The sequence below is a fragment of the Pelecanus crispus genome, chromosome 4 (assembly GCF_030463565.1).
Source record: "Pelecanus crispus isolate bPelCri1 chromosome 4, bPelCri1.pri, whole genome shotgun sequence".
In the NCBI taxonomy this organism is placed as follows: Eukaryota; Metazoa; Chordata; class Aves; order Pelecaniformes; family Pelecanidae; genus Pelecanus; species Pelecanus crispus.
Window position 1 is genome coordinate 56,637,012 of NC_134646.1, and position 26,072 is coordinate 56,663,083.

Here is a 26,072-nt window from a genome sequence, read left to right on the forward strand (position 1 = left end):
GTGTGAGGCTGTGATTGCAACATGGGCAGGCCTGGCTCAGCTCTCCCTGGCTGTGGCTGGCTGCCTGGGGATTTACCGAGGATTCCCAGCAATTTCAGCCCCGTGCTGGTGCAGCTCATGCCATTCATGGTACCCAAGATGGCAACTTAAAGTTAGTTGAGCTGTGTCTCTAGGGGTGCAGACCCCCCGTCAGACCACAGTGGGGACAGCCCCGTCGTGCCCACACAGGCAGTCTGCAAAACCAAGCTCCAGTCGAATGCTTTTGTCCGTGCTGGGGAACATTTCTGTTGCAGTTTGGAGATGTTTCTTAATATTTAAATGGTTCAACCTGTGCAATGTAAAACTACATGGAAATAACTTGTCTGATTCAGGTTTTCCAGCCAGCAACGAATTACAACCTTGCAACTGGTTTTCATTTAGCAGTGATAAAGTGCAATGCCTAGTCACTCTTGCACACACGGACATGACTGGATTGACTGGAAGCTCTTTTTTCCTCTTTCTTTTCCCAGCCAAATTAAAGAAGGGGCAGTCATGCAGTTTTACTGCCAACTGAGCTAAATTTTACCTGGAAAACACTGAGAAACGTAAAAAGCCCAATTCTCTGGTGTGGTATATCAGCATAATTGCTAGTAAATATCCAGGACATTTAAACTTCTACTTGAGGCTCTTTTCTTCATTGTAATTAGAGATTCATTAGTGGGGAACTTACTTTTTACTGTACATAGGACAGCTGAGAGATAATGAAGAAGACAAACAGAAGGAAATTGGTGGGAGTGAAAGGAAAGGATGGCAAGGCAGTTTGAAATCAGAAGCTAGCAGAATAAAACTAAGATATATGAAAAGATATTGGAGCTTGGGAAAAAGCAATAATAAAGCTAAAAAATAACATGTATGTCTGGAGACTATCAGGGAGAAAGGGGAAAAAAGAGGCAGAAAGTGTCTGCACAGCACGTCCTTTTCTTGGGGGGAAGACTGTTCTGCACCGCAAACTTGGCCTCCCGTGTGACACGGTTTGAAATAGCACACGTCACTTCGTATGAAGACATCTGTGTAAATAGATCTGCCCTCTCCAGTGCCAGTTCAGATTAGACAGTCTTTCTGCTGCTGATTTACGCATCTCTCTTCCAGGTAAATGGCATGGACATCAAAAATGTGCCTCACAACTATGCCCTGTCAATCCTGAAGCAACCCTGCCACGTGCTCCGACTGATGGTGCTCCGAGAGCAGAGGTACCGATGCCGAAACAGCGGACTTTCCCTTGATGCTCACTGTAGGGACGACAGTTTCCATGTTGTGCTAAACAAAAGCAGTCCAGACGAGCAGCTGGGAATAAAGCTGGTCCGCAAGGCCGATGAACCAGGGGTATTTATTTTCAACTTGCTGGAAGGTGGCGTGGCTGCCCGCGATGGACAGCTTCAGGAGAACGACCGGGTATTGGCCATCAATGGGCACGACCATCGGTATGGCAGTCCAGAGAGCGCAGCCCAGCTGATACAGGTTTGTCACCACCACTTTGACCCCGGTTTCTGAACTTTGCAAAAGCCAGGCAGTGTATTTTCACCGACCATTGCAAAGCAGGGGCCAAACTTAAGGCACGTATATTTGGAGGAGGGAAGGGGGCGTGTCACGCTCGGATGGGAATTTACACCTATAAAAGCTCCTTGGTTTCACTGTGGGTACAAGGGTGAATATGAGCATGGACTCTCGCGGTGATGCCTGCTACCATCAGGCTTTGTAATCTACAGATCAGTGTAAACGTCCATATACTCTGTGCATCACCAAAGAGTGATGCCATCTGCCAAAAGGCAGGCCAGCCTGCACCCTGGGAGCACTGGGTCCAGCTGGGTCCTGACCCCTCCAGCTCAGAAGGAGCCGCAGTGCTTCCTGATGCAGCCCTGGAGCAAACCAGAGCAGCCCAAGGCAATGGACGGCATGTTTCAGGATGAACATCGTCCTCCCAGACTCAGTGATTTCCCATGGGCGTGTTTTATGACTGAAGGTACTCCATACCTTGTAGATATTTATTACCTAAATCTAGCATATGGAAATCCAGATGTTTTGGGGAAAATAGATCTGTAGCTGTAGCTTTTATAAATCTCTATTTAGATACACATGGAGAATTAAAGGGGTGCCTCTGCAAAAGCACTAAACACTCTTACCACAAAACTGTCAGAAAAAAACCCCTGTGCCTTTCTCAGCTACAAAATCAGTCAGCTTCTGCCTAATTTACCCTCCAGAACCATTTTCATTTGTTTTCTTTCTTTACAGCCTATGTTTTTAGAAAACTTCAACATAAAAAGCAAAACCAAGAATCTTTTGTTGCTTTTATCTCAGATTTATAGCAGTTGTTATACTTGTGCAATTTTACATTTAATTTGGAGGCATGCAGTGTGTTCACGTATTGAAGAATTTCATGTGCCTTATTAACAAGATGTCAAATCAAGCTGGCTTCTTCCCCTTTCTGACAGGTATAATCAGGGTAACATGAGTAGGACTGAAAGAAGCATTCGAATCCATGCATTTTGTGGAAAAGATTCCTCCTTTAGCATAGGTTCACAGTTGGCTGTCGCCAAGTTTTATTGAGAAGTTTATAGTATAGGTAAAGAAAATGGCGTCCCTCTGCATAATGCCAGTTGTTGAAAGTCTGGACCAGCATATTTCTGGATTACTTTATGGAGCTCGCTAACTGGGAGCAGAAGGCAGCACAAGAAGCAGGGAGGGGGGGGTTAAATTCTCTGAGGGGAACAAGTCTGGAATGAAAACCTTTCTAAAAAATTGGTATTCTTGGAACAGTTCTTTATGGCTACAAAACAAGGCAACAGTGCTTCATAAGCAAAAAACACATGCAGCCTAGAGATGAAATGGAAAAAATGACTAATGAGACCATTCACACACAACTGTTTAAAAACGCAACTCAAGCTCTTATTGGGTTCCAAAGAGTGGATGTTATTTATAATAATGCTTGAAATGCACACAAGTCCCTGGGAATTTAAACAACATGCCCATCAAAGGGGAGATTCAGGTTTCCAAACAGCCAGGATTACATTGCATTGATGTGAGCTCTATGAATCACATTTGTCTAACGCAAAATTCCCAGAACCTGTGTCTTTTTCGTTATGTTTTTTCATCAATTATCATTTGCCTATCCTGTTTCCATGTTATGCCAGAGAAAAACTATTATACTGAAGCCACAAGTGTTTTGAATTTGCTTCTTACACGAAGGGATGTTTTACTGTGTCCTCTGATTTCTCAACAGTATCCTGCCTGTTGAGACCTCAGTGTGTGTCACTCACAGTACATTGAAGTCTTCAAATTAATGGTGGTGGAAGCTTCAAATACACCATTGGTTTCTTTAAAAACAGAACTAACATTCACTAAAAGGTGGTGGTGGCTTGTTAGGCCAAGCGCAGCTGGGAGAACATCAGATTTCTGTGGGATCTGATTAGTTTTGACTTCTAAATAATGAATAATTGAGATGAATCTGATTCTTGAGGCCTTTAGCAATTATACATTAGCATATGTGAAGCAGTTGTCAATCAGTATATTAGGTGCCTGGCTGTTTATAAGCTCAGTCACAAGAACTGAAATGAAGAAAACACATAAGTGCTAATTAGGAACGTGCACACATCGTAATGCCTGGGAGTTTGCTGCTTCTCATTTGTCGCGTCATCTTTAGTCATGGCCTTCTGTCAGATGCGGCACTCTTAATCTAAATAACGTGACATTCCACATCTGTTTTCCATGGGAGCGACAAGAAAAGGAACAAGGTAACAGATCAGTGGGCGCTTGTGTGAGCACATCAAGCGAAGCCGCATGGGTTGAGCCAGCCTTTACTGCCCCCAGATGTTCGCCCTCCTCTCTCCCTCTTTCCCCCGCAGCTGCGACGGGCGCACGACCCCCTCTCCATCACGACAACCGCCGCCGGCAGGAAGCAGGTCGTGGTGTGGAGCACATCCGTGCTCCATCGTCCTTGCGAGAGATGGGGCAGCTTCTGCCGAGAGCAGCACTGCTGCCTTTTTTTTAAGATGCAATTGCCTCCTAGGTGCTCAGCAGTTGTCACCGTGTCTCTGCCACCCTGCTTGATTTGCTTTGGCTGTAACACAAATTTTAATTGTAGTAGATTTTTTCAGCTATTACTTGCATTCAGTCTCAAAGCTAATCTCATTTCTTTAATTCTTGCTTCAGCATAAAAAACAGAGAAGGAATTGTGGGAAAAACAAGTGGTCAGAGGGAAGGAGGGAGGGATCAGAATGAAGTAGTAGTTAATATTCTGACCAGTAGAAATGTTAATGAGTTTTTATATGGAAGTATGTAAATACAAAATCTGGTCTTGTTGTTTGGATAACTTTTTAAAACACTCTGGACTTCTGAGAAATTATTCAACTTGACTGACCTGGAGACAAATGTGACATTGCAATAGAGACGCTTGTTGAACTTTTGCTAGTTGTTCTATGAGAATTAATCACATTTACAACCTTCCTCTAAATAACCAACTTTGAGACTAGCCATGTGGCAGCAGATGAGTTTCAAACAGAAGTTGCGTAAGTTGCAAGTTGTTTGTTTTAGAGAAAACTGGATTTTTGTGGGGCCATATACCCTTAGGAGGTTTAGTCTTGTATTGCTCAGTTCCATCTCAATCATATTACAAACTAGGGACCAGGGTGGTTTCCTTTCTCCTGAGATACAGCATTCTGCTTTTGGGTACCAGTTGAGTCCAGAGTCCAGGAATTAATATTCCATGAAAACAGACCTGGTAAAAATACTAGAAAATTATTCTGAAATATGTGTGTACGTATCAAATGATACATTGTGAAGCTGTGGAGATTTGAGCTGCTGGTGAAAAAAACTAGCAACCCCCAAGATATTGAGAAAGTAAAAAAGAAGTGCACATTTTTTACTGAGATACCACCTCCCTTGGAAATAGCACAGCCTGAAAATGCAGATTTCAGGCTTGAAGCTGGAGGTTTAGGAGAGGTAGGTTGCTTCTTTTTAACTATAGTGACATTCCACAAAAGCATTTTTTAACTCTCAGCTACTACTATTGAATCCAGCTCCAGAAAAGACAAATCAAACTATAAAAACAAAAATCCCAGGGGCCTCCTCTGGCTTCTGTTAATTGTCTGCGGGAGATTTGATTTCAATAGCGCAACTGGATCCGGGTTTGGTTTCCAGCTGCTTGTTCAACGCCAGCTTTCCTTGGAGCTTCTCCCCAGCAAGCAGGGCACGTCAGCGTGCCAGCAAGCGAGCCTGGAGGTCTGATGCCCCCCGGGGCTGCGGCACCAGCAAGCACCGCTACTGCAGCCCCAGGGGGATCAGACCTCCAGCCATGCTCGTGGGGGGCTCCACATTAGATACCGAGCAGTTCCTCAGTGATAACCTGCGAGCAAGGAGGCAGGAGTCCCTCTGGAGACCGGCCCTTAAGAGCCCCTCCTGCCTGCCATGACACCAGGGTCTTTAGCTTGGAGAGAAAGAGATTAGAGGATTAGTTTTGCTATCATCTTCTGAGTATACTTCTGTAGCATTGAGGCTATTTCTACACTTCAGTTCAGTGTGTTGGTTTGCCCTTATGGCAGATATCTATGATATACCCAGCTAAACCCCACTCCCTCTCAGCTCTATCTTTGCAACGCTGTTGTCTTGAACAGATTCATGTGAACCTCACTGAGGGAAGAATGAAGCCATTGGCTTCTAGGGCAACAGTGTTGATTCAGTAGGACAGAAAAAATTCACCCGTACACAGAATTAATAACACTAATATCAGGCACACACGGCACACCTTAAAAATAATGAGCAAACATAACTCAGGAGAAGCTTTGCAGCATCTCTCAGGCACAGAAGTATTGTGACTGTGTTGTGCAAAAAGGTCCAGAAGCATTGTGAGCTTATTTTGGGTTAATTGTTTTTGCAGTTCCTGTTCCTAGAGTGAGAGTTTGGGCTAGTTTCCCATCCTAAACTCCATTACTCTGTGTGCTTGCTTGTGTCCTCCCTCTTTCTCTGTACTCTGGCGCAGTAGGATTTTACTTCTCAAAATGGTTGCACATCTTTCTTTAAGCTGCCTTACATTTGTCATGCTCATTGCATGCAGGTGGACTCAGTTACATCATTTATTCCCCATTTTCACCAACCAAGGCTTGAGCACATCCCTCGTTACAGGGTTAATTGGATCTCTTTCAGAGTTCCCGTCTGGCAGCGGCAGCTCTGGTTGTCTGTCTGTCTCCCATGGCAGGCACATTGCTGCTCTGTAGTGCTGTATGCAGGTGTGTGCGAGAGCTGGTCACTGTGGTGGATCACCACTTCCAGCCAAATTTGGGGCAGATAGGTAGGGTTTTTTGGAGTTAACACCAAATTTTCAAGAGAAGTATTAAGTAGCTGGCAGTAAATTTTTATGGATTTTATTGACCTGAACTGATGCTACTGTTTTATGTCATTGCAACCACATTAGTGGGAAATCCAAACCACACTTAAATAGGACCCGCGTTTCGTGAATCCTCTGGGGCTGAAGTGCAGGGGTTTATTGCGCTGGGGCAGTGGGATTCATGCTGTACCTTCTCCCGCAGGCCAGCGAGAAGCAGGTTCACTTCATCGTATCACGGCAGACCAGGCAGCAGACCCCTGACATCTTGCAGGAGACGGGCTGGAGTTACAGCAGCGGCAGCCCCCAGCCCTGTCCTGCCAAGAGAAACAACCCTGGCAAGGTGAGGGCATGGGCGCTCGCGTGGTTTCTCTGCTGTCCGTGGGACAGGGGACTGGGAGGGCAGCTAGCATTTTAGTGTCTCAGGGTGTTATCTCTGGTTTCTGTCACCAGAAGAAGCATGCCTTATTTTGCAATGGAAATGTAAAACCTGTGCTCCTCATTATTTATACACTGCTTCTGCCCTGACTCCATCTGGGGTGGGGAGGGAAGAAGGCAGCGAAGGGCAGTGGTGGGGCAGGGGGCTGGCGTGCAACGCGGCATCCTGGCCACGGGCACGGTCCTGGCCGTGGGTGCGAGCCAGCACAGGGCAATGTGCTCCAACAAAAATAAGAGGCTTACCTGAAGTTTCTCCATCTGCAGCGAAGGCTTCAGGCAAAAAGCTTTCATACGCTGGCCTGAGAGATTCCCATAAGCTGCTTGAAAATTATGGTAATTATTAATCTGTTGCTCATTTCTTAAGACACCCATGCTCTGACCTGGCTGGCAGTTCAGCAGCAGACGTTGGCTGCAGCCTCCACGGCCACTGTAAGCATGCAGTCTTTCTGTGGAACTTTGGACCCAAAACATGTTGGTTCTGCTCTGGCAGCACCTGACACTTGCACAGGATTGGGGCAAGGAGCAACTGCCTTGCCCAGATATGGCTCTGGTTACCGAACTATCCCTCCAGCTGCTCCTCTGTACCCGGTTACATCCTGCATTTAGTGCATTTAGACTTGCAGTATGGGCTCTATAAGGCAGAGAGACTCTCATGGTCAAATATATGAGGTTTTAAAGCAGAAACCAATGCAGCAAGGGCTTTGAAAATACATTTTCTGAGTTTACTCAATGTTATTCTTTGCATATAGACAGAACAAGGTATGTCCTTGCAGGAGTTGAATTTGTTTATTTCACTAAATTTAAAGTCATGTGCCTCACTAATTTACATTAATCGCTCTGAGTGTCACCATTTATGCAAATCCTTGCGAGCTGGTCCCCTGGTCACCCATGCCAGGGGTGCAGCAGGGAGGTGGACAGGCAGGGCTGGTTTAAATCCATCCTGCCTGATGGGCAGCCAGATGTGTCCTTAAAGGGACCTTTGGACTGAACCAGCTGTCAGATTGGGTGCACAGCTGTCAGCCAGGAGACAAGCCTAGCTCTGCATTTTACAAATGCTCAGAGACCCTTTTTTTTTTCTTTTCAGATTTTTTTTTAAACTACATTATTCAGTGTTTTTATGTGTAAAAAATATACTAGTGTTTATTTATCTATTTTTAGTTTTCCTTTTCCACAAAGGCACAATCACAACCCTTGGTAGGTGAGACTGGATCAGCAGGAGTTAAACCAGAGAGCAGAGTCAATGCTCGGTAGCTACTACCCAGTAGTAAATAGTGCCCAACTAATCATGCATCTGCAAGGCATTACTTCCTAATGAAGTAATGATTTCCTTAGGGAGATATGTGTAGGACAGCAATTAGCTTGTGTTGCTACTGTATGATTTCTAGTGAAGCTCCAAGCACCTGCTAGCTCTACCACATTGGTCTGATTAATTGATACCACATGGGATTATTTGGGAACATGACTTGTCTTCCATAAACTACTCTAGATCCTCATTTTCTCTTCCTGTACTGAGAGGTATTAGACAGGAATTTGTGGTAAATCCAACATCATTTTGGGTAGCTGTGAGATTGAAGGGCCAATGCTGACCTTGCAACAGTCCTTTAAAGACTAATGAATCATCTTTTGTTGGATAGGTCACGGCTTTTAGGAGGATTTCCAGTTTGCCACAAGAGGCGGGCACTACAAAAGCGCATGAGTGGGCTTGCTGCTGTGGGCTTCTGTCCACCATTTGGGCACTTTCCAGGGAAGATCACAGCCAAAAAAAGAAAATTCTGAGCTCTTCCTAGCTGTCTTTAGCTTTGTGTGTGTAGTGGAGGGCTTATATCAGAGAAAATGCTCTGGCAATAGATCAGGAGATCAGTACAGCCGGCGGACACGATGAGCTTCAGGCACTGCAGGCTTTTGGTCTGATACAATCATTACTGGAGTGTTATTTGCCCTTTTATAGGGTGTGAGTGTGTCAGTTTGAATTTCTCATGCTTTTTTGCTGAAGGTTTAACCGAACATCATTTGCAATTCAAGATCTTTAAACTTCAGGCTTTGGCAGACTTAAAATGTTACTTGTTTTTAAATAGACATTAGTGCAGGAGTAATGTTTGCAAGCCTAGGCCCTGTCCAGTGTCCTAATGCAGTGCACACTCCTGCTCAAAACCAAGGCAATGCCTGTTGGCTGGACTTTATTGTCAAGAGAGTTTCCTGTGTGTGCGTGGTTTGATGAGTCTGCTACCTGCTGCCATCAGTGTGATTGCTTTATTATGTGTGGTTGATAGAGAGATTACTAACTGACTTGAATTCTCTTAATTTTAAGATGGTTTTTGTCCCCTGAGCTTACTGTAGGACATGATATTAGCATGTCAGGAATGCTCTCTTTGAGGTAAGCAGCTCTCACTGTAGAGCACATATGTAAATGTGGGCTGAAATCTGCTGTCAAGCCTTGGCTGTATTCAGCACCAGGAATAAACTCTAGCTTCCAGCAGCCGTCTTGCTCGTACGACGAGTCAGGAAACACTTTTGGCCAAGCTGTTGCCCTCATGACAGCCTGCCTGCATCTGGAAAGCGTGAGGAGGCAGCTCTCTTTCAGGCCGATGCCAATGGCAATCAGCCACGCAGCCAACAAGGCACTGGAGAAAGAGGAGGACGGTCTGTAGTGACCACATCCTTCTCTGGTGGCAGTGATGCTGGGTGTATGGTGTGTAAGGAGATTGGTCCTGCACAGGCTCTCACCGAGCTCTTTCCCTATACACGGAGGTAGGGGAGGCACAGCCCAAACTGTTCTGGCTGCTGCCTGGGTTCAGAAAAGAGAAGATGTCAGAAACACTTTCTTGTGCAACTGAGGTTGTTAAGCCAGGCTGTAACGCATAAACAGGCCAGACTCGATTTCTTTGAAGTCAGTGGGAGCTTTGCCATTAATTAAATAGCATTTGTTTTTAATTGGACCTCTTTTCTTACTCCTTTATGACAAATTGTCTAGTACTTAAAACAAATCTGTCACCCCATTGCTTGAGCAGGCAATGTTTTCTGACCGTACGAGCAGGTTAGCCTTCAGGTGATGTACATTTTCCAAACAGACACAGCTACATCTTTTGCCTGCAAGACACGTGTCATGGCTTTGATGTTGTGATAATCTGCTGTAAATATTTATTTTCCAGTAAATATACAGAAAAGAAAAAAAAATTAAAAAGAGGAGAAGATGAACTGTTATGTTTTTCTTCTCCTGACCTCTGAGGTCACTTCAAAATGACAGAGAAGGACAATTGTTTAGAAGAGAATGCATTGAAATGCAGTCACTGATAAACATTGCCTTTTAACTAGCTTACTCATTATCAGTTGTACCTCCAAGAAAGCTCTACGTGTGTTTACTAAGAAAGGCTTTACTTTCCTTTCATCACTGCCTTTGTCTTAGCTGAGTTACTCCAATTCCTTTCTATCTGCAACCATGTGAAAAATGGCATGTGGAAGAGTAGCTTCAAAGGAAAACTGGTCCTACATGGTTGAGCGTACAAGTACCAGTACTTTATGATTCTTCATTGAAATGTAACAGGACAACATTTTACCAAGCACTGCTTTGAAATCTGCTTCTCTCTGTGCTGATTCCTCAAAAATAGAGCACTAGCTGGTTTGTCAGCTGGTTTTGGTGTCAGAGACATGATGGACATTGCAGAAGCAACAGGATTGCTCTGAACACTCAGAGCTGCAAGTCTAATTCCAATTTCATGATCTTCTACAAAATTTCAGACTGCGTTTTTGTGAAAATTAGCAGTACCCCTATCCTTCATGCTTCAGTAAGTGGCCTTTTCCTGATGGAAAGCCATTCCTTTCCAAGGGAAAAAGGACAATGTTTTTGCACAAACATGGATGAAACATTAAGTTTAGTTTGCACAAAGATGGAACTACTATGTTTAAAGCATTTACACCTTAAAGACAAAGGTGAAAGGTTAAAATTATCTGGACTAGAACATGTATATTTTTTTAAAAGGGAATGTTTTAAAATCCTCAGAAATGTTTAGGTTCCTTTGCAAGCCATAAGCCCAATTACTCTGACACAGTGCCTGTGTTCTGTATAGATCAGGTGTGATATGTCCAAACAACCATACCAGTTTGGGTTTTGTCCTGGTGACTAAGAGAAGACCTTTTCCACTGAGCTCTTTGCCTTTTTGTTCCTGGAGCTCTGTGGCAGCCACTGTTCTTCTGCTCAAGCATCTAGAGATCCTTTGCTAAGCTGCTAAAAGGTTCTGGGTTTTGTTGTCGGTATGGCATCACAGAAATCCTGATGCAGAGTTAATGCATACCTTTAAAAAAAACACAAAACAAAGGTATAGCTTGCCCTAGTCCCATAAAAACTTCTTGCCGCTGTCTTCCTTCATCCATCGTCATCACTGCGGGAGCAGACAGGGAGTCGCCTGCTCCACTTTCTGTGCTGCTGGCCCAGGAATCGCGGTGGAATGTCTTTGTGGGATCTCGGATTTCTAAGAAGAGGTTAATGTGGCTCTAAATGAGTTTTATAGAATTTATTTTTGCATATTATATATGTGAGGTCACATTCATGAATGAGAAGGTTGGGGGTTTTGTTAATACACATTTGAAATGTATATAGCAGCATGCTGTTATATCTACATATGAACCTGGAGTGTATGGTGGTGTTCCTGCAAGAGGGGCTGAGATCGTCGGGAGCTGTTGCCAGGAGTACAGCTTATGAAATACTTAAGGAAATCAAAGCAATTAACATTTAAATCCAGATTTTCTGGAGAAGCATCCTTGTCTCTTGAACCCTTCTGTAAGGGCTGCATGCATTGTAAATGTGACATTCGGTTCACAGGTTTCGTTGGAGCTTGTGTTGCCTCTCCATCCCGAGGCCGCCTGTGAGTTTGTTTCACCCTCGCTTGTACACTAGTTATTGCATGACCAGTGGGGCGTGTGTGTAACTTTTCCTGTTCAGGGGGAGGAATAAAGGGATGACTGTCCTCAGACAGTAGAGGTGGCTGTCCCAAAGTCACTTTTTAAGCACAAGCACTAGGAAGAGCACCCTGGAAGCTGCTGGCTCTTCACTCTGTAAAAGTCCTTCTGTTTTCCTGAACAGAAACACATCTTCTTCGAGTGTATTCCCACCAGTAACTTATACAGAAACACAGAAATCTGGAAGAGCAAATGAAGTGTCTATCTTCTAATCTGTCCCCAAGAGTTTTATTCCTTTAACCCAAGCGGACCATTTCTCATTAACTATACAGATGAGGTTCAGACTGCAAGCAGCAAGATAAGAATCGTGACCTGATAGTCAAAGATATGAGGACAGCTAGTGATATTAAGATATCATAAGATATCAAGAACACTTTTTTTTTTAAATTGGATTCCTTGTTTACATGTCAAAGACCTGCTTCTATTGTCTCAACACTAAAACACTTCTGATTTTGGCGGGAGCAGTGCCTGACTTTAGCTATTAAAGCACGGATTATCTTGGCGGTAGCTCTGACTCTGCGGATGCCTAAGCCCTGGAAAAAGTCATGCCTGCTATCTGGCCAGGCGTAGCAGGCAGCTGTGAAGTGCTTTGGTATTCCCTCAATGAATATTCATTTCAGTAGAAAAAGCCTAAGATGTCAGGGATGTCCCCACGCCCACTGTGTTTGTTGTTGCTGTTTTCTCCATCACAGAGCACCCTTCACGCCGTCACCTGTCATGAGAAGGTGGTGGATGTCTGGAAAGATCACACAGAATCGCTGGGAATGACTGTAGCAGGCGGAGCATCTAACCGGGAATGGGATTTGCCTATCTATGTGATAAGTGTCGAACCTGGGGGAGTTATCAGCAGAGACAGCAGGATAAAAACAGGTAAAAAGAGGGGATTTTGAAAGCCTGCTTTAATTCAAAGTCTTCCTTTGAAAAACAGAGGGATAGTGAAAGAGCATCACACCCTGACATCTTCAGCCATCCCACAGATTTGGGGCTGTGTGAGATTAGAGGGTCTCAAGTCAGCTACCAGAAAAGGTATAATATGCAGCCATCACCATCTCTGTGAAGTGGGATGTAGGCATATTCTGGTAGGAAAAAAAAATAATTAGTTTTTCACGGGAAAATAAGCTTGCACCACCATCTCCTAACTACTGAAATCTTCATTGTGCAACCTTCATGGGTTTTTATTGTAAATTTTTGTGCTTGTTTGTCATATCATTCATGGCTTTGACAGAAATATAAAGGAGCAGAATTCCCATCATATATGAGGCACTGTTAGTGCCTTGTGGCTCAATATCACGTCTGGAAATTTTGGCTTAGTAACTCCATTTGGGTCTTGATGTAACAGAGTGATAAAGTTAATAGCTTTGCCCCCTCTGCATAAATAAGCCTTTAGAGTAAGATGAGGTGCATATTTTGTCAGTGGATTTTGCAGGAATAGCTAGGCAGTAGAGGAATGGTGAAACTCTCAGTTTTCAGGATGTTACATCTCCACGAGCCAAGTACCTCAGTACCCTGCATCCAGCAACCACACAGCTCCCTGTCCTCTTGCCCTTCATCCCCTATGCTCAGCTTCAGCCCAGTCACTGCCCAGAAGCTGGAGGGAAGTGAAGGCACCCAAAAGTGGGGCAGAATAGCTGCAGAACAGCCGAGCCCCATGAGCCTGGGTTACAGTGGCCGGCACTGGCACGCATAGGAACCTCCCCTTTGCGGGAGATATGGCTGCTCATCAAAACCCATGTCAGAACATGACAACAGGAGCAAACCAGCAGGTTTCCCCTTTCCTCCTGCTGGGAAATGACTGCCTCTCAGTGGGATACATTTTCCAAAAAATATTCATCATAAGGCAGCATGGAAAATTCAGCCTAGTTAATTCGATAAAATTAGAAACAAATGAATACGTGATGTTAGAAGAGCGCCATAAGCCTCCATGGTTTAGAGCAGCCCTTAGGCTGTTGTCTGTCTCATTGGGGCAGACCAGAAGAAGAGGTTAATGTTCACGTCGCGCTGCCTGGACTGCCAGTGAATACAGCCCCTGCCTGGAGGAGCATGCAGGCGAAGCGCAGAGAGCACCCAGGGAAGCCCTGGTGTTGGAGTGTGCCGTGGAGGGTGGTGGAGTGCTTGGCACCATGGCCGCTTGCATGACATTAATGATGTCTTTATTGTTCTCCCGGTAGTAATTGAGGTCATATTTGCATTTTTCTCCGAAGCTGCTGTGCCTACATTATAAATAAGGCATACAGAAAGACATTTTGGCTTGCAGCCATTCAAACAGGCATTAACATTAAAATAATAATACGTTATTCTGCGAAGCAAACTTTATGAAGAGCCAGCTGGAGCCACAGTCCTCAGCTTAAGGAGCACTGGGAGAAAACCACCTTCGAGCTTTCAGGTTTCAAGCTCAGGTTGAGTACAGAAGTTATTAGCTGGAAGTGGGCTTCGGAGACCTGGACTAGCATCAGATGCCCGTACCAAAGTTTGTTGGTACAGCAGGACCCCAGCTGTGCTGTTCAGCTCCAGTTGCAGGACACGATGTGACAAGAAACCAGGACCAAAGCCTCCATCCAGCCCAGCGATGCTCCTATGTGCAGGGATCTAGCCCCTTCCTTCATGCCTGTGGCATGTTTACTAACATATGCTTTGCATCCACATTAAACGATAGGATTAACAAACAGCCTCATCAGGCAGCAAGTTCTTGGCCGTGGCTTTGACTACCTTGTTTGTGGGGGTGGGGAGGAGATCCTGGAAACACTTGCAGGGTTTTTTATCATCTGTTCTATCGGTCTCAGGTGACATCCTCCTGAATGTGAATGGGATTGACCTGACGGGAGTCGGCCGGAGCGAGGCCGTCGCCCTGCTGAAAAACACCAACTCATCAGTGGTGCTCAAGGCCCTGGAGATGAGAGCATGCGAAGCCCAGGAGGAGCAGGGCCACCTGCCACCCCATGAGGCCACGCAGGCGACCTGCGAGAGCAGCGAGTGGTCACCTTCCTGGGTTATGTGGCTGGGGCTGCCACGGTAAGTCCACAGATTGCATCCTCTTGCTGAAGGGGAGTGGGAGGAAAGATTTGTATTTTCTGGCAATCCTTTCTTTTGGCATGATTCATTGCACTGACATCTTAATTAAATCCAGGCACTGTCGCAGACTTGACTCTAAATACCTCCCTTTTGTAAATGGGTATGTATACATGGAAAAATAGACACGTAGATCCCCTTGCAAAGGAGGAAAGGATCCTGAATTGTTCCAGTCTTGAAAACATATCTGGCACTTAGGGAGTGAAAGGAAAAGCTTGCAGGGATACAGGAGCTTGCTGAACTGGGGTCTAGGCTTGACCACCCTGCAGAAGGCAGAGCTACCCCTCCTGCAGCTCTCAAGCTGCACAGCCCTTCTCCTTAGCCAAATCCAGCTGAACTGTTTGACTTTGCCCAGATGTTGCAAACTGCGTGCAGTTGGCCAGTATCTCCAAATCACCTCTTTTAACCCCACCCCCGACTGAAAGAAGTACATTTGTCGTACACAGGAAGCAGCTGTGTTGTCGTTTCAGTGAGGATAATAAAAGCCACGCTGCACGCCGTTAAGTTCCCTCGAACACACTCCGTGTGCAGGGTGTATACCTGTAGCTTCAGCGACATTTTGTAAAGTATTAAATGAGGACATGTTGTGGATCTGTGAATATGCAAAGCTAGCATCACACAGTTGAAATTGGTGTTCAATTTAAGGAATGAAGAATTTAACTTGCAAGTTACTTTTGCCCATACTCCTAACCCTGGCAGCAGTTCAGAGTTCCTCTTTCTATTTTATGGGAGGGCATCAAAAGATGGTCTGCAGTTGGGCTTTTGCTCTAGGCACAGTTTCCGGGCTCCTCTTTATTTCCCAGTCTCGCATAGCAGGTTAGATGCTTTCCCTCCTTCTGGCTTGAGCTGTTTTGAGCTCATTCACCTTGCAGCAAGGTCTGCTGTGAGGGCCAGTTGTGTTTCGGGGCTTGGTCTGAGACTAATGACTGTGTAATATGTGCTGAAGTACTGCAGGAGCAGAAGGCAGGCTGTGTGTCTGTCCCCCACAGATGAAAGGTTTGTGCCCCGGTGGAGAGGACTAGGTCCTTATTCCTGTGAAAGAAAAGCAGTAAAAAGAAAAAAGCAGTAAATGGATGGCCCATAACTTGCTACCCCAGGCGACGGTAAACTTTTCTCACCCAGTCTTGCTGCAGACAGGCAAGCCCAGGGAGGTCCTCATTCCTGCTCACTTCTTCTGCACCCCTGAGCTTGACCAGCTACACACCAACATGAAGGCACTGGAGCACAGGTAACACTCCCAGCAGAAAGAGAGCAAGCAGGCTAGAGGTCTTATAGATGCTGCAATCTGCAATGCTGAGTCTTGCCTTTGATCACCATCCATTGCTAGATGGGCTGAAATAATTGCACCCTGCCTACACCTGGCCTAACCCCACCTTCACTGTGCTGTATAGAAAACCTGAGCTGCCTGGTCATCATCTTCTACCCACAGCTGCCTGAAGTCCCCATGTCCTCAGCAAGGTGACAGAGATGAAGGACAGAGATCCACAGTACTGCAGACTTGCACCCAGGTTTCACATCAGCCAGTTCTGCTTTGAAGTTTGGGAGGAAAAGGAGCTTTTTTTTCCCATTTTAAAAGCAGCCTCTAAGCTCACTCTATTCCCCGCCTCTGAAGGCTGTGTGTATGAAGCCATTCCCACCCCTTTGGTCTGAAGGAAAACCAGCGTCAGCAAGGCTGAAGACAGGAGTTCATTGTAACTCTATCCCCAGCTGCGACCCCATGCACAGAGCACAGCACAGCCCTTTGCTGCCAAAGAAAAGTAGGGGGATTGGTATGCTGAGCTGGTACACTGCTCTGAACATCAGACTAAGACAGGGACCAATGCTGATTAGACATCACAGTAACAAAGGTGCACTGCATCCTTATTAGTAGCTGGTTGGTTGAGTAAGGGTGCTAGGATCAGCTTTGGATTTGCTCGTTAGGTATTATCAGACCCTTCAGTCTTCCCCGGCATGAGTGTGCTTACCCTCTTACTCTTGTATTGATTCTCCAGGGCCCACACCAGACATCTGGAAGTCCTTCAACAAGTTCTTTCACCAGAACGTGTATCACATTAACTCATTTCCCTCCAGTCTGAGCATTTAGCTTTTCCCTATCTAGCTTTCAGTTTGCTTTTGGCAAGGATTACATCCCACTAGATCTCAAGGTATTGCAGCAGTCTCATGATGCTTTCTAGGCTGTTACAGAAAATTATTCTCTGTCCAAAGACATGTGTGACAGGTCCGTCTTGGTAAAGGTGTCTGATGTTCAGCTACAGGGCAAAATGGTGAAGAATCACCGACCTTAATTAGAGCTGTGATGACATTACTAAAGCCATACCATTTACCAGAGGGACTGCTCCAAGGCATGTAATTCTGAGAACGTTTGGTGCAGCTGATGGAAAAGTAGAAATGTCAATATCGCAACTATACAGGATCACACCAGGTATTTGGGAAGATGGGCAGGACAGGCAACACCTACATAAGGAAAACTGAATACATAGAAAAGGTGGTGACACTCGTAGGCCAGGAACAGGCACAATTAAAAAAAGAAAGAGGCGGCTGGACGGTGGATTCTTTAAATTCTGTCGAGAAGGGAAAGATGTGGCTCTAGGCAAGCCATGGTAGTGCAGCATGTGTTCACAGCAAGGAAGGTGGAGAGTGTAGAGGCAGCCTGACATCACGGCTTAGAGCAGGACACCTGGGCTCAGGAAACCAAGAGAGGTGTCTTTCCTTCCATGTTCAAAAACCATGGAGTTTGATGAAAACCCTGCAAAGGATGGTCCTATTAAATATGCTGAGTTGAGCTAAACACTAGATGATGTCTACAGACCTCTGTCCATGACTTATGAGGCAGAAAACAGGCAAACATTAATAATAGCTAAATGATTAAGTGTGCCTTCCTCACTTTTGAGCCTAGTGTACTGTAAATGCCTAATTCTCTGTACTAGCGCAGAACTTGCCCCCTTCCCAAGGACTGCATACACATTACAGCAATGAGCACAGACAAGAGGCACAAATATTGAGAGTTAGGGAATTACACTATTTTTTCTGGATCAAGTCAGCAGCAGCAGAAATCAGACAGGTTGTCTGACTCCTCACTCCAAAGCTCAAAGCCTTGGAAAAGCTGTCTTGCATAATTTAACATTTGTGGATGTCACTTAAATTTCGGTCCTTTTCTTGTGAGATCTTAAAATTGGCCTCGGTCACTTATATATGGCTTGATAGTACATAAACAACTCTTCTGTTCTTTCTGTAGTACGATCCAATATGCGGCGGTTATAAAATAGACGCATATGTGCATCTGACATCTGTCAAAACTTGGACCGCATCTGAGCAGAGGGGCTGCGGGCTGGGCGGGAGGAGGAAGCAATGATGCAGGACCTTAAGCATTCCTGCCCAAAGACTTGTTTCAGGGTAGCTAATTTAATCGTTTGTTGTTGAGGAAGACAGGTCTCCTTTATTGTTGGAGGGAAATGTTGTTGTGAAGCATGCACAAAGAAAATAATGTGGAGCAGATGGTGAAAAGCGTTTCCCCAGCCCTGTGATGTTTCTTCTACTCTTGCTTGTTTTCCTGCTCTCCTTTCTTTGCTCTCCTCACATTTCCTTCCCCCAGCTAGCACTTAAAAATACTTTATAGATCATCCTGTCATAACATTTACAAACATTAGTACTTCACACGAGTGCTTTTCTTCATCTGCAAAGTGAGATGAGAAAGACAGGAGGTGGCCAAAGTCATTCTGCAAACCAGGGTTAGAACTGGACGTAAAACATGGAACTAGGACAGGAACTCCCCTGAATTAACTCCACCCAGGCTGTGGGGCTCTGATGGGAGTAATTCTCAAATAGTATGGTATGCCACTGCCAGTCATCTAGTGTAATGGAGTGGGGGGAGGGAGTCATGCTTTTTGTACCTGTTATTGCTGAAGTCCTCCTGAAGTCAGGCTAGTTTTGATTCCCAGAGCATAAGGTTACTCATGCTTCGCAAAAAGCAGCAGGGAATTGCACATTTAACTACTTGAAAACAGGCACTTTTAAATTCCTCTCGCATCAGTAACTGGTGCTCAGTTGTAGTATTTCTTATGATAGGACCCTGTGTCTAGACACTGTTTATCCTCAAGTCTTGAATCTGAGGCAAGTTCACACATAAATTACTCCTTGTCCTCAGCTTTTGGAGTATTTACAGATAGAGGCAGAAGACTGCGAGCTGCTCTCTTCCAATGCAGAAGACGTTTCTGCTTGGACCAGTTGCAGTTTAGTGGTTATGGCACTTTAATGGGGTCAAAACACACAGGCTGGGGCTTTCATTAGTGCAGGGAAGTAATCTACTCAAACACACTAAGCATCTTCAGATGATGCAAGTACTTATTTCATTTTCTCTCTTTTCTAGCTTGTCTTTATTACTACACAGCCGTAAACAGACCCAAATGAACTAATTCCCTTCGGGCTGCTCTTTGCTCAGGCAGAGCAGGCATTGCTGCTCATGCACTAAACTACGTGGAGCAAGCGGTAACAGCATTATCCACAGCTCAGAGTGGAGCATGCCTGCCTCCCAGCATCCTTTCCCCATTTCTGACAGCATTAATGCATAGCTGACGGATGGTGCACTGCCGTGTTTATACCTTCTATCTCACAGGATGAAGATAAGGAAACGTCAATTTAAAGGTGTAAACACCACCTAGGCGCTCCTATTCTGTCAAGCATCAACTGCTATCTATGGCCAGTGTGATGGGTTGGACCGGGCTTGCACCAAGCATGGGCACAGCTCAACACCCCCAGCAGGACGAGAGAAAATAGGAAGAACAAGAGTGAGAAAACTCATGGGTCGAAGTAAAGGCAGGGAAATCACTCACCAATTACTCTTGTGGGCAAAACAGACTTGGCTTGGGGATTTTAACTTAAAACATTTAAGTATGAATTTGGATATTGGGAACCAGAGACAACAAACCTGTAAACACTCTGGAAAACCCTTTCCTCCCCCTTTCACATGCTCAGCTTCACTCCAGCACTGATCCCTCTGCCCTCCTTGTTGTCACAGCAGGTTACACCCCGTCCCTTTGGTGAGGTGACAGGCAGCGCAGGGGGCTGGAGTCAGGACAGAGCAGCTTCTCTCTGCTCCTTGTTGCTTCCCATGTATTTCCTCTGCTCTGGCAGAAAGAACAATCCTAATGCGAGTATGCCGTGTCTTTTACTTAAATCTAGCATACACTTCGACAGCAAGTATGTATTTCTGCTTTCTGGACTGATGGAGCCAGTGTAACTGCTAACCTTACAGACTGTATGTACAGAATGCATGTAAGCCTTGTTTGTCTTCACTGTGTTTTCTTCTCATGTCTTTACTTGCTCGGCTATTTCTTTTCTAAGGCATTAGGATTTAGCCGGTCACCTTTCAGTTTCAGCAATGTCCTCCTTAAGGCAGCGAGCAGAGCGCTGGGCAGCAGAGACCCCTGCCCCCCAAAACCAACACTAGGTAATAGCACTACCGGCTGAATCCTGGCATCGCTTGGTCATGACCTTGATAAGTACCATCAAACATAGAGGGTTTAAGTGATTTTGCACATTGAAGAAGTCCACAGATGGTAAAGTAATAATGCCTGGCTGCTGAGGAAAGAGCCAAATGTCACCTGTTTCTTACATTAGCAACCAGTGAATTCTTTTCCAAATATTATATACCTACCATCCTGGCAGCAGGTGAATATTTGTAGGTCCTGAGGGACTAATCTAGTAGTACTATAAAATCCTGCTGTGAAACACAGCAAAAGCATTATTTGACAAATAGAAGTTAAAAAAAGCTAGACCCATTGGTCTTTAAGATAAAGTTACTTATCTTTCTTCAGAAGAAGTGTTGGCTGTTTCTCAGAAACCTAGATTCTCTGAATAGAACTTGTAGCAGTTGCTTGCTGTAGACCAGCCCATCATTTCAGATTTGGAATAGCAAACCGATTTTCAGGCTCTTCAGTCATTCCTGGGTACACCAATAATGATGAGTGGGCTAAGTACTAAGCACAGAAATTTTCATTGCTCTGTAACTAATGAAATTAATCTTGTGTTTTCCTGCTTGGTTAAAAAAAAAGAAACAAAGCAGGTATTCAGGTTATTAATGTGCTCAGCGCAATAGGCAATGCGTAGGAGTCTAATAACCTTACTACTCTTGCTTTCCCCCATTCTTTGTTTCAGCTAAGCTTTGACTCAGCGTAACTTACAGTATCATAAAACAAATTTAAAAGACAGAGGAAGAGGCAGATTTCAGCTCTCTTACCATAAAATACTGTGTTAATGGTGATAGGACAAGCTCTCTTCTTGACGGCAGTCTCAGTACTCCAAAGCACTGACTGACATGGACAGGCTTCTCTCATCTTCCATGCTGTGACTTACCATGTTACTTGACAAGAAAAGCTCAGGATCCCTTCTTCCACTGGTACTTTTCTTTATGTCACCTCTGCAATTTTTTTAATTCTGGCACATTTCATTGGCCTTGAAGTTTTTTAGCTTTGACATGCACCACAGTAATAAGTGCCTGACTGCTTTTGACACAGTTAATCACATACAGGCTCTCTTATGTGGAAGATAAAATAAGTCACGGGACTGTACAAGGTAGATGAAATAGCCTCTGGGATGACAGTTTACAAATATTAAATGCAGTCTCAGCTAAGTGTTTTTCTCCATCACTTTCAATTGCAACTAGATTATTTGCATGAATTCTTACCCTACGAAACAATGTAACTGGTTGTGGAAAGCAGCACTACAAAACCAGAAGGGAACTGTAGGTGTCCAATACAGTGGAACTTCGGTGCTATTTTGCATCTTCAAAACACACTACGGGTGTACGAAAAGGCAGATTCATCATTAATGATTCATCAGAATCTAAAGTTAACCACAAGACATTTAATTAGACTGCTTTGTTTCAGGTATTTGTACAGCTGCAAAGAAATTGTATTACGAAGAAATACATCTGGAAGTCTTGGCTTCAGCATCGTAGGAGGTTATGAAGAACATACTGGGAACAAACCATTCTTTATCAAATCCATTGTTGGGGGAACACCAGCATATAATGATGGCAGAATTAGGTAACGATAACTATCTAATGAAAAGTAGCATTAAGTCTTTCATCTAGTTCATTTGTGTGTTTTTTTTTTTTTAAACAAGTTTTCATGAAGACAGTGGGGGGGGAGGGGGGGGGGGAGGGGGGGGAAAGGACTCTTTGATACAGGACTATGACAGACCTGGAAACAAGACCTAAGTGTCCTGAACTTTAATAGATTTGCCTTCATGGTAGAATGTTTTCAGATGTCTAGCAATCGCTAGTATAATGAGTAAGTATAAAGATAAGTCAGTTTGATCTCTGGGGTAGTACAAAGCATGCCAGCACAGAGCAACTTTTCCACATCCCCAGCTCAAAAAAACCCAACGAACCACCCACCCACCTTCTCTGCAAACACCAACACGATTTAAGACAGTAAATGCAGAATTATGGAGCAAACTTAAACCAATTAAGAAGTCTTAAAACATAGTTTGTTCAGAACACGGACATCTGAAAGAACTATATCCTATTTTCTTTCAAATATGTCTAATTAATTATAAAGTTATAAAGAAAAAAAAAAAAAACCACCCAAGTATTTTCACCTGCTTTATTCCCTTATTCATGAACAGTAGTTAGTCAGAAAAAGAACAGCAATACTCATTTCTACCCCTTCCACCCAGCTTACGGACATGCTTTGGCCTTTGCAAACATTTCAGGCAAGTCACCTTGTTTAATTGTTCTCTCATATTTGCCTTTGGTTTTTCAGATGCGGTGACATCCTCCTTGCTGTCAATGGCAGGAACACATCAGGAATGATGCACACCTGCTTGGCAAGGATGCTCAAAGAACTGAAAGGAAAAATTACTCTCACAATTGTGTCCTGGCCTGGCACTTTTTTATAAAACAAGTCTTCATGGAGAGTATGACAAGTAATTTAACACAGAAAAAAAAAAAAAAAGGAACATCGGTCTTTGCTTTTTGGGGGGGGTCAAATATGTGTTTGTTTATAAAGAAAAAGTTTGTGAAACTTCAACCTGCACGTCAAGAAAAGTCAGGTTTAGGCAAAGCAGGGACACCTGTCGGAAAACCACTTCAGAGTGATTTAAGCTACAGACTTAAGTCCTTTCTTCCCCGTGTTCTTAAAGTTTTTATGTTGTTTTTTTAAATATATATATATTTAACGCATTATAATAATAATGAATTTAAGGAGCAGCAGCTCCTGCTCACCCACTTTATTTTGATTTACAAAAAGAAATCCTTGAATAACTTACAGAAAAATTTCTTGCAATTTTTCTAGTTGCAAAAATCAGGTGAAGGTTTTTATCCAACACATTAATAGCACTTTGATTATGTGTACCTTTTCATGGTCAGCATGGAGCTGGTATTTTCAAGACTTTCAAGTACTGTTTGTTAGTCTGTAAAACTGTGAATTACATTTCTAAAATAAAATAACTGTAACTGTGTACTTGTACAGACATTATTTTCATCCAAAACCAAACAACCTACTTTCCCTGATATGTTTTGATTATACTATTAAATCTAGGATTCTTGTACAGAATTCTTGTTTTTCAGGAAGTACACTGCACCCTGCTAATACCATCAAGTCAGTCTTCTAAATAGCACCCTGACAGGGCAGTACAATTTGTGCAGGACTGCCACGCCAATCACACTTGATACTGTTCTGGATGGAATAAACCTGAAAGTGATGATGGTCTTATATTTTTCTTAAAATAGTTCTTTGCCTTTCTTTGCAAATTACCCATGTTACAAAGTCTTATTTTTTCCTCACAAGCTAGCAATGGGAAGATGGTATGTTTGTTTTTCTTTATCATGTTAAGGACAGCTGTTCCCCTAGAACAAAGACTAAAATGAACTTTCTCTTAAGCCACTGAAAAGCAGCAGGGATGATTATCCAGCTTAATTCACCCTTGCACACTCACACAAACCAGACATAATTACTAAGTGTATGATCAGCACAGTCAGTGTTCCATCAGACTAAGAACAGTTTCCCTGATTTTTTTCAATTCACCTTAGTACAAGGTTCTTGAAGAGTCTGCAATTCCTGCCTGTCCCTGTAATAAAGGATGACCTTTTCAAATACGAACTCCAAAAGCTGTACTAAACCCCCACTGTTCCAGATGTTGGTATATAATAAAGCGAAGGCACACTGTTTCTAAAGTCAGTAAAAGAATGACCTTCCCACTGGCTTATGAAAAAAAGGAGATGATTTGATACAAAGAATTTAAGCCCTACGCATATTGTAAGAGCATAAGCCTCTAGCTGTAAGATGTTTTCTCACTGCTTCTTAAAAGACAAAGTCAGTCCAGGAATCTTAACATGAAAAATTCATTCTTTTATTTTCAAAAAAACCAAAGTAACCTTTGATTTCAAACTAACAGAACAAGATTAAGAGCAAATTATTTTAATACCCAGAAAAATAACAAGATTTATAGTAATCTATTTCTGGCACTAATATATATGCAAGTAGGCAAAAATCACACAAGCTTATTCCACAGGGGCAGCTTCAGTGTTTTCCTGTTCAGGAGCAGGTTCGCCGCTGGCTTCTTTTCCTTCTTTGCTTCTTTTGGATTTTTTGTGTTTGTGCCTTCTGTGGCTGTCCCCTTCTTCACTGTCATGACGACGTCTGCTGTTACTAAATAAATATAGAGAAAAAATACCTCAAATAATTGTATGACACTTCAGGCGCCACTTAATTCAGAGTACCAAAAACCAGCATTTGCATTCGTATTTGAGAACTGGCACCTGCTCCTGTTCTGACCCATACAGTGTTCGGATGTCAGTGCCAAACTGAATTTTTCATGGAATGGTACATACATCCACCCCTCTGGTAATTTTTGTTGGGTAATTGGAATGATTTTTCACATTTGTAACCCATATTCTAATAGCAATACTTTCAATAATGCCATGTCCCTACTGGCATCCCTTAACGGTTTAACACTCTTATTGACCCTGTTCTCTGGACTTAACCTTTATTTCTAACTTAAAAAGGATCAAGTTGAACAATTTCTATCAAGTGACCATGAGGGTTATTTTACTTACTAAAAATCACTGTTGAGTTCTTACATTAATGCTGCTGAATGTCAGCTTCACTCCACCTCTTTCTGCCCCACCATTTTTACCCTTCTTTCCCCAAATTCATAATTTCTGTTCACTAGCTAGGACTGTCATGTACATCATTTGATACGAAGTTACCCAGGGCCAACACTGCTTCTTGTCTGTCCACATTTTATATGGCAGACTTGTTCCAAGCAGCACATCTAAGTGTTTACAGTCTTTCCACAAAACCTCAGTTTGTTTGGGGTTCTTTTAAAAGTTTTTTTTTTTTTTTTTAAACTGGTCTTTCATATCCTATTAAAAAAAAAAAAAAAAAATCAAACCTTCGAGACGACTTGTGTCTAGTCTCTTCTTTCTCTCTGTGTCTCCTGTCTCTGTGTCGGTCTTCTTTCTCTCTACTTGTTCTATGGCGGTCATAGCCCCTTTCTGCATAGTCCCTGTATCTGTATCGTTCTTCATCACTGATTAAAAAAGAAGCTATTTTCAGGACAGTAACATACCAAGCAGTATATATATTAAAAAAAGAAATTCTTACACACTCTCAAAGATAAATGACAGAAAAATCTTAATATTGCTTCTGGGTTTCTAAAAGAGATCCACAACATATGCTAAAAGGACATTAAAGCTCTTCACCTTACACACTAGACTTCTGTGGTTAATGCAATTTTGAAAGGGGATTGTTCAATAAAAATGGAAGGAAAAAAGAACACAACAGTGTCACATTAAGTTTCTACAGGAGTTATCAAGCAGTTAGCTTAAACCTGTACTTTGTTCACAGCCAGATACAATCCTACATAAACTTTAGTAATGTTTTCAGATCAGTGTGTGTAACGCTCAACACTTACCAGCACACTTTTTGACTATTACACCATTTGGGTAAATTAAATCAAATTTTGGTACAATTGATATGTTTCCTTATATCAGCTTCAAGAAATGAAAAGCTAGGTGCAAAGAGACCAACAGTAAAATATACTCAATGTTTTGCATTGCTTTTAAAATTAATTTCTCTCCAGTGCCAATGCTGTCTCTATTTCCACTCCTCTCTTGGATTACTACAAAAGCTGCCCTGCCACAATGCTGGTAAAACCCCCTAAATATGACAGGCTATACAAGAATTTAAAGGCTTTACTTAAGAACGTATTTTCATGTTTTGACTTGATGAATAGGGCAGTTCTAAGAATTTAGTGATAT

General features: G+C 43.4%; 2 protein-coding genes across 47 annotated transcripts in view; one reads left to right on the plus strand and one right to left on the minus strand.

The window, feature by feature from the left end:
* The window catches only part of LNX1 (ligand of numb-protein X 1), a 65,374-nt gene extending 42,666 nt beyond the window's left edge, over nt 1-22,708 (plus strand). The window contains exons 5-10 of the mRNA XM_075709069.1: nt 1,129-1,497; nt 6,558-6,695; nt 12,436-12,613; nt 14,524-14,752; nt 21,694-21,852; nt 22,573-22,708. Coding sequence (XP_075565184.1) covers nt 1,129-1,497; nt 6,558-6,695; nt 12,436-12,613; nt 14,524-14,752; nt 21,694-21,852; nt 22,573-22,708 — 1,209 coding nt within the window. The remainder of the gene's footprint in view (nt 1-1,128; nt 1,498-6,557; nt 6,696-12,435; nt 12,614-14,523; nt 14,753-21,693; nt 21,853-22,572) is intronic.
* A 1,430-nt stretch (nt 22,709-24,138) lies between these two features.
* The window catches only part of FIP1L1 (factor interacting with PAPOLA and CPSF1), a 43,829-nt gene continuing 41,895 nt past the window's right edge, over nt 24,139-26,072 (minus strand). For 36 of the 46 annotated variants that reach the window (XM_075709965.1, XM_075709981.1, XM_075709963.1 and 33 more), the window contains 2 exons: nt 25,205-25,342; nt 24,139-24,459 (listed from right to left, as the gene is read on the minus strand). In XM_075709965.1, coding sequence (XP_075566080.1) covers nt 24,312-24,459; nt 25,205-25,342 — 286 coding nt within the window. In that variant the 3' untranslated portion in view covers nt 24,139-24,311. Of the gene's footprint in view, nt 24,460-25,204; nt 25,359-26,072 lie in introns of all 46 variants that reach the window. The other 10 variants (XM_075709994.1, XM_075709985.1, XM_075709971.1 and 7 more) reach the window with 2 other exon arrangements.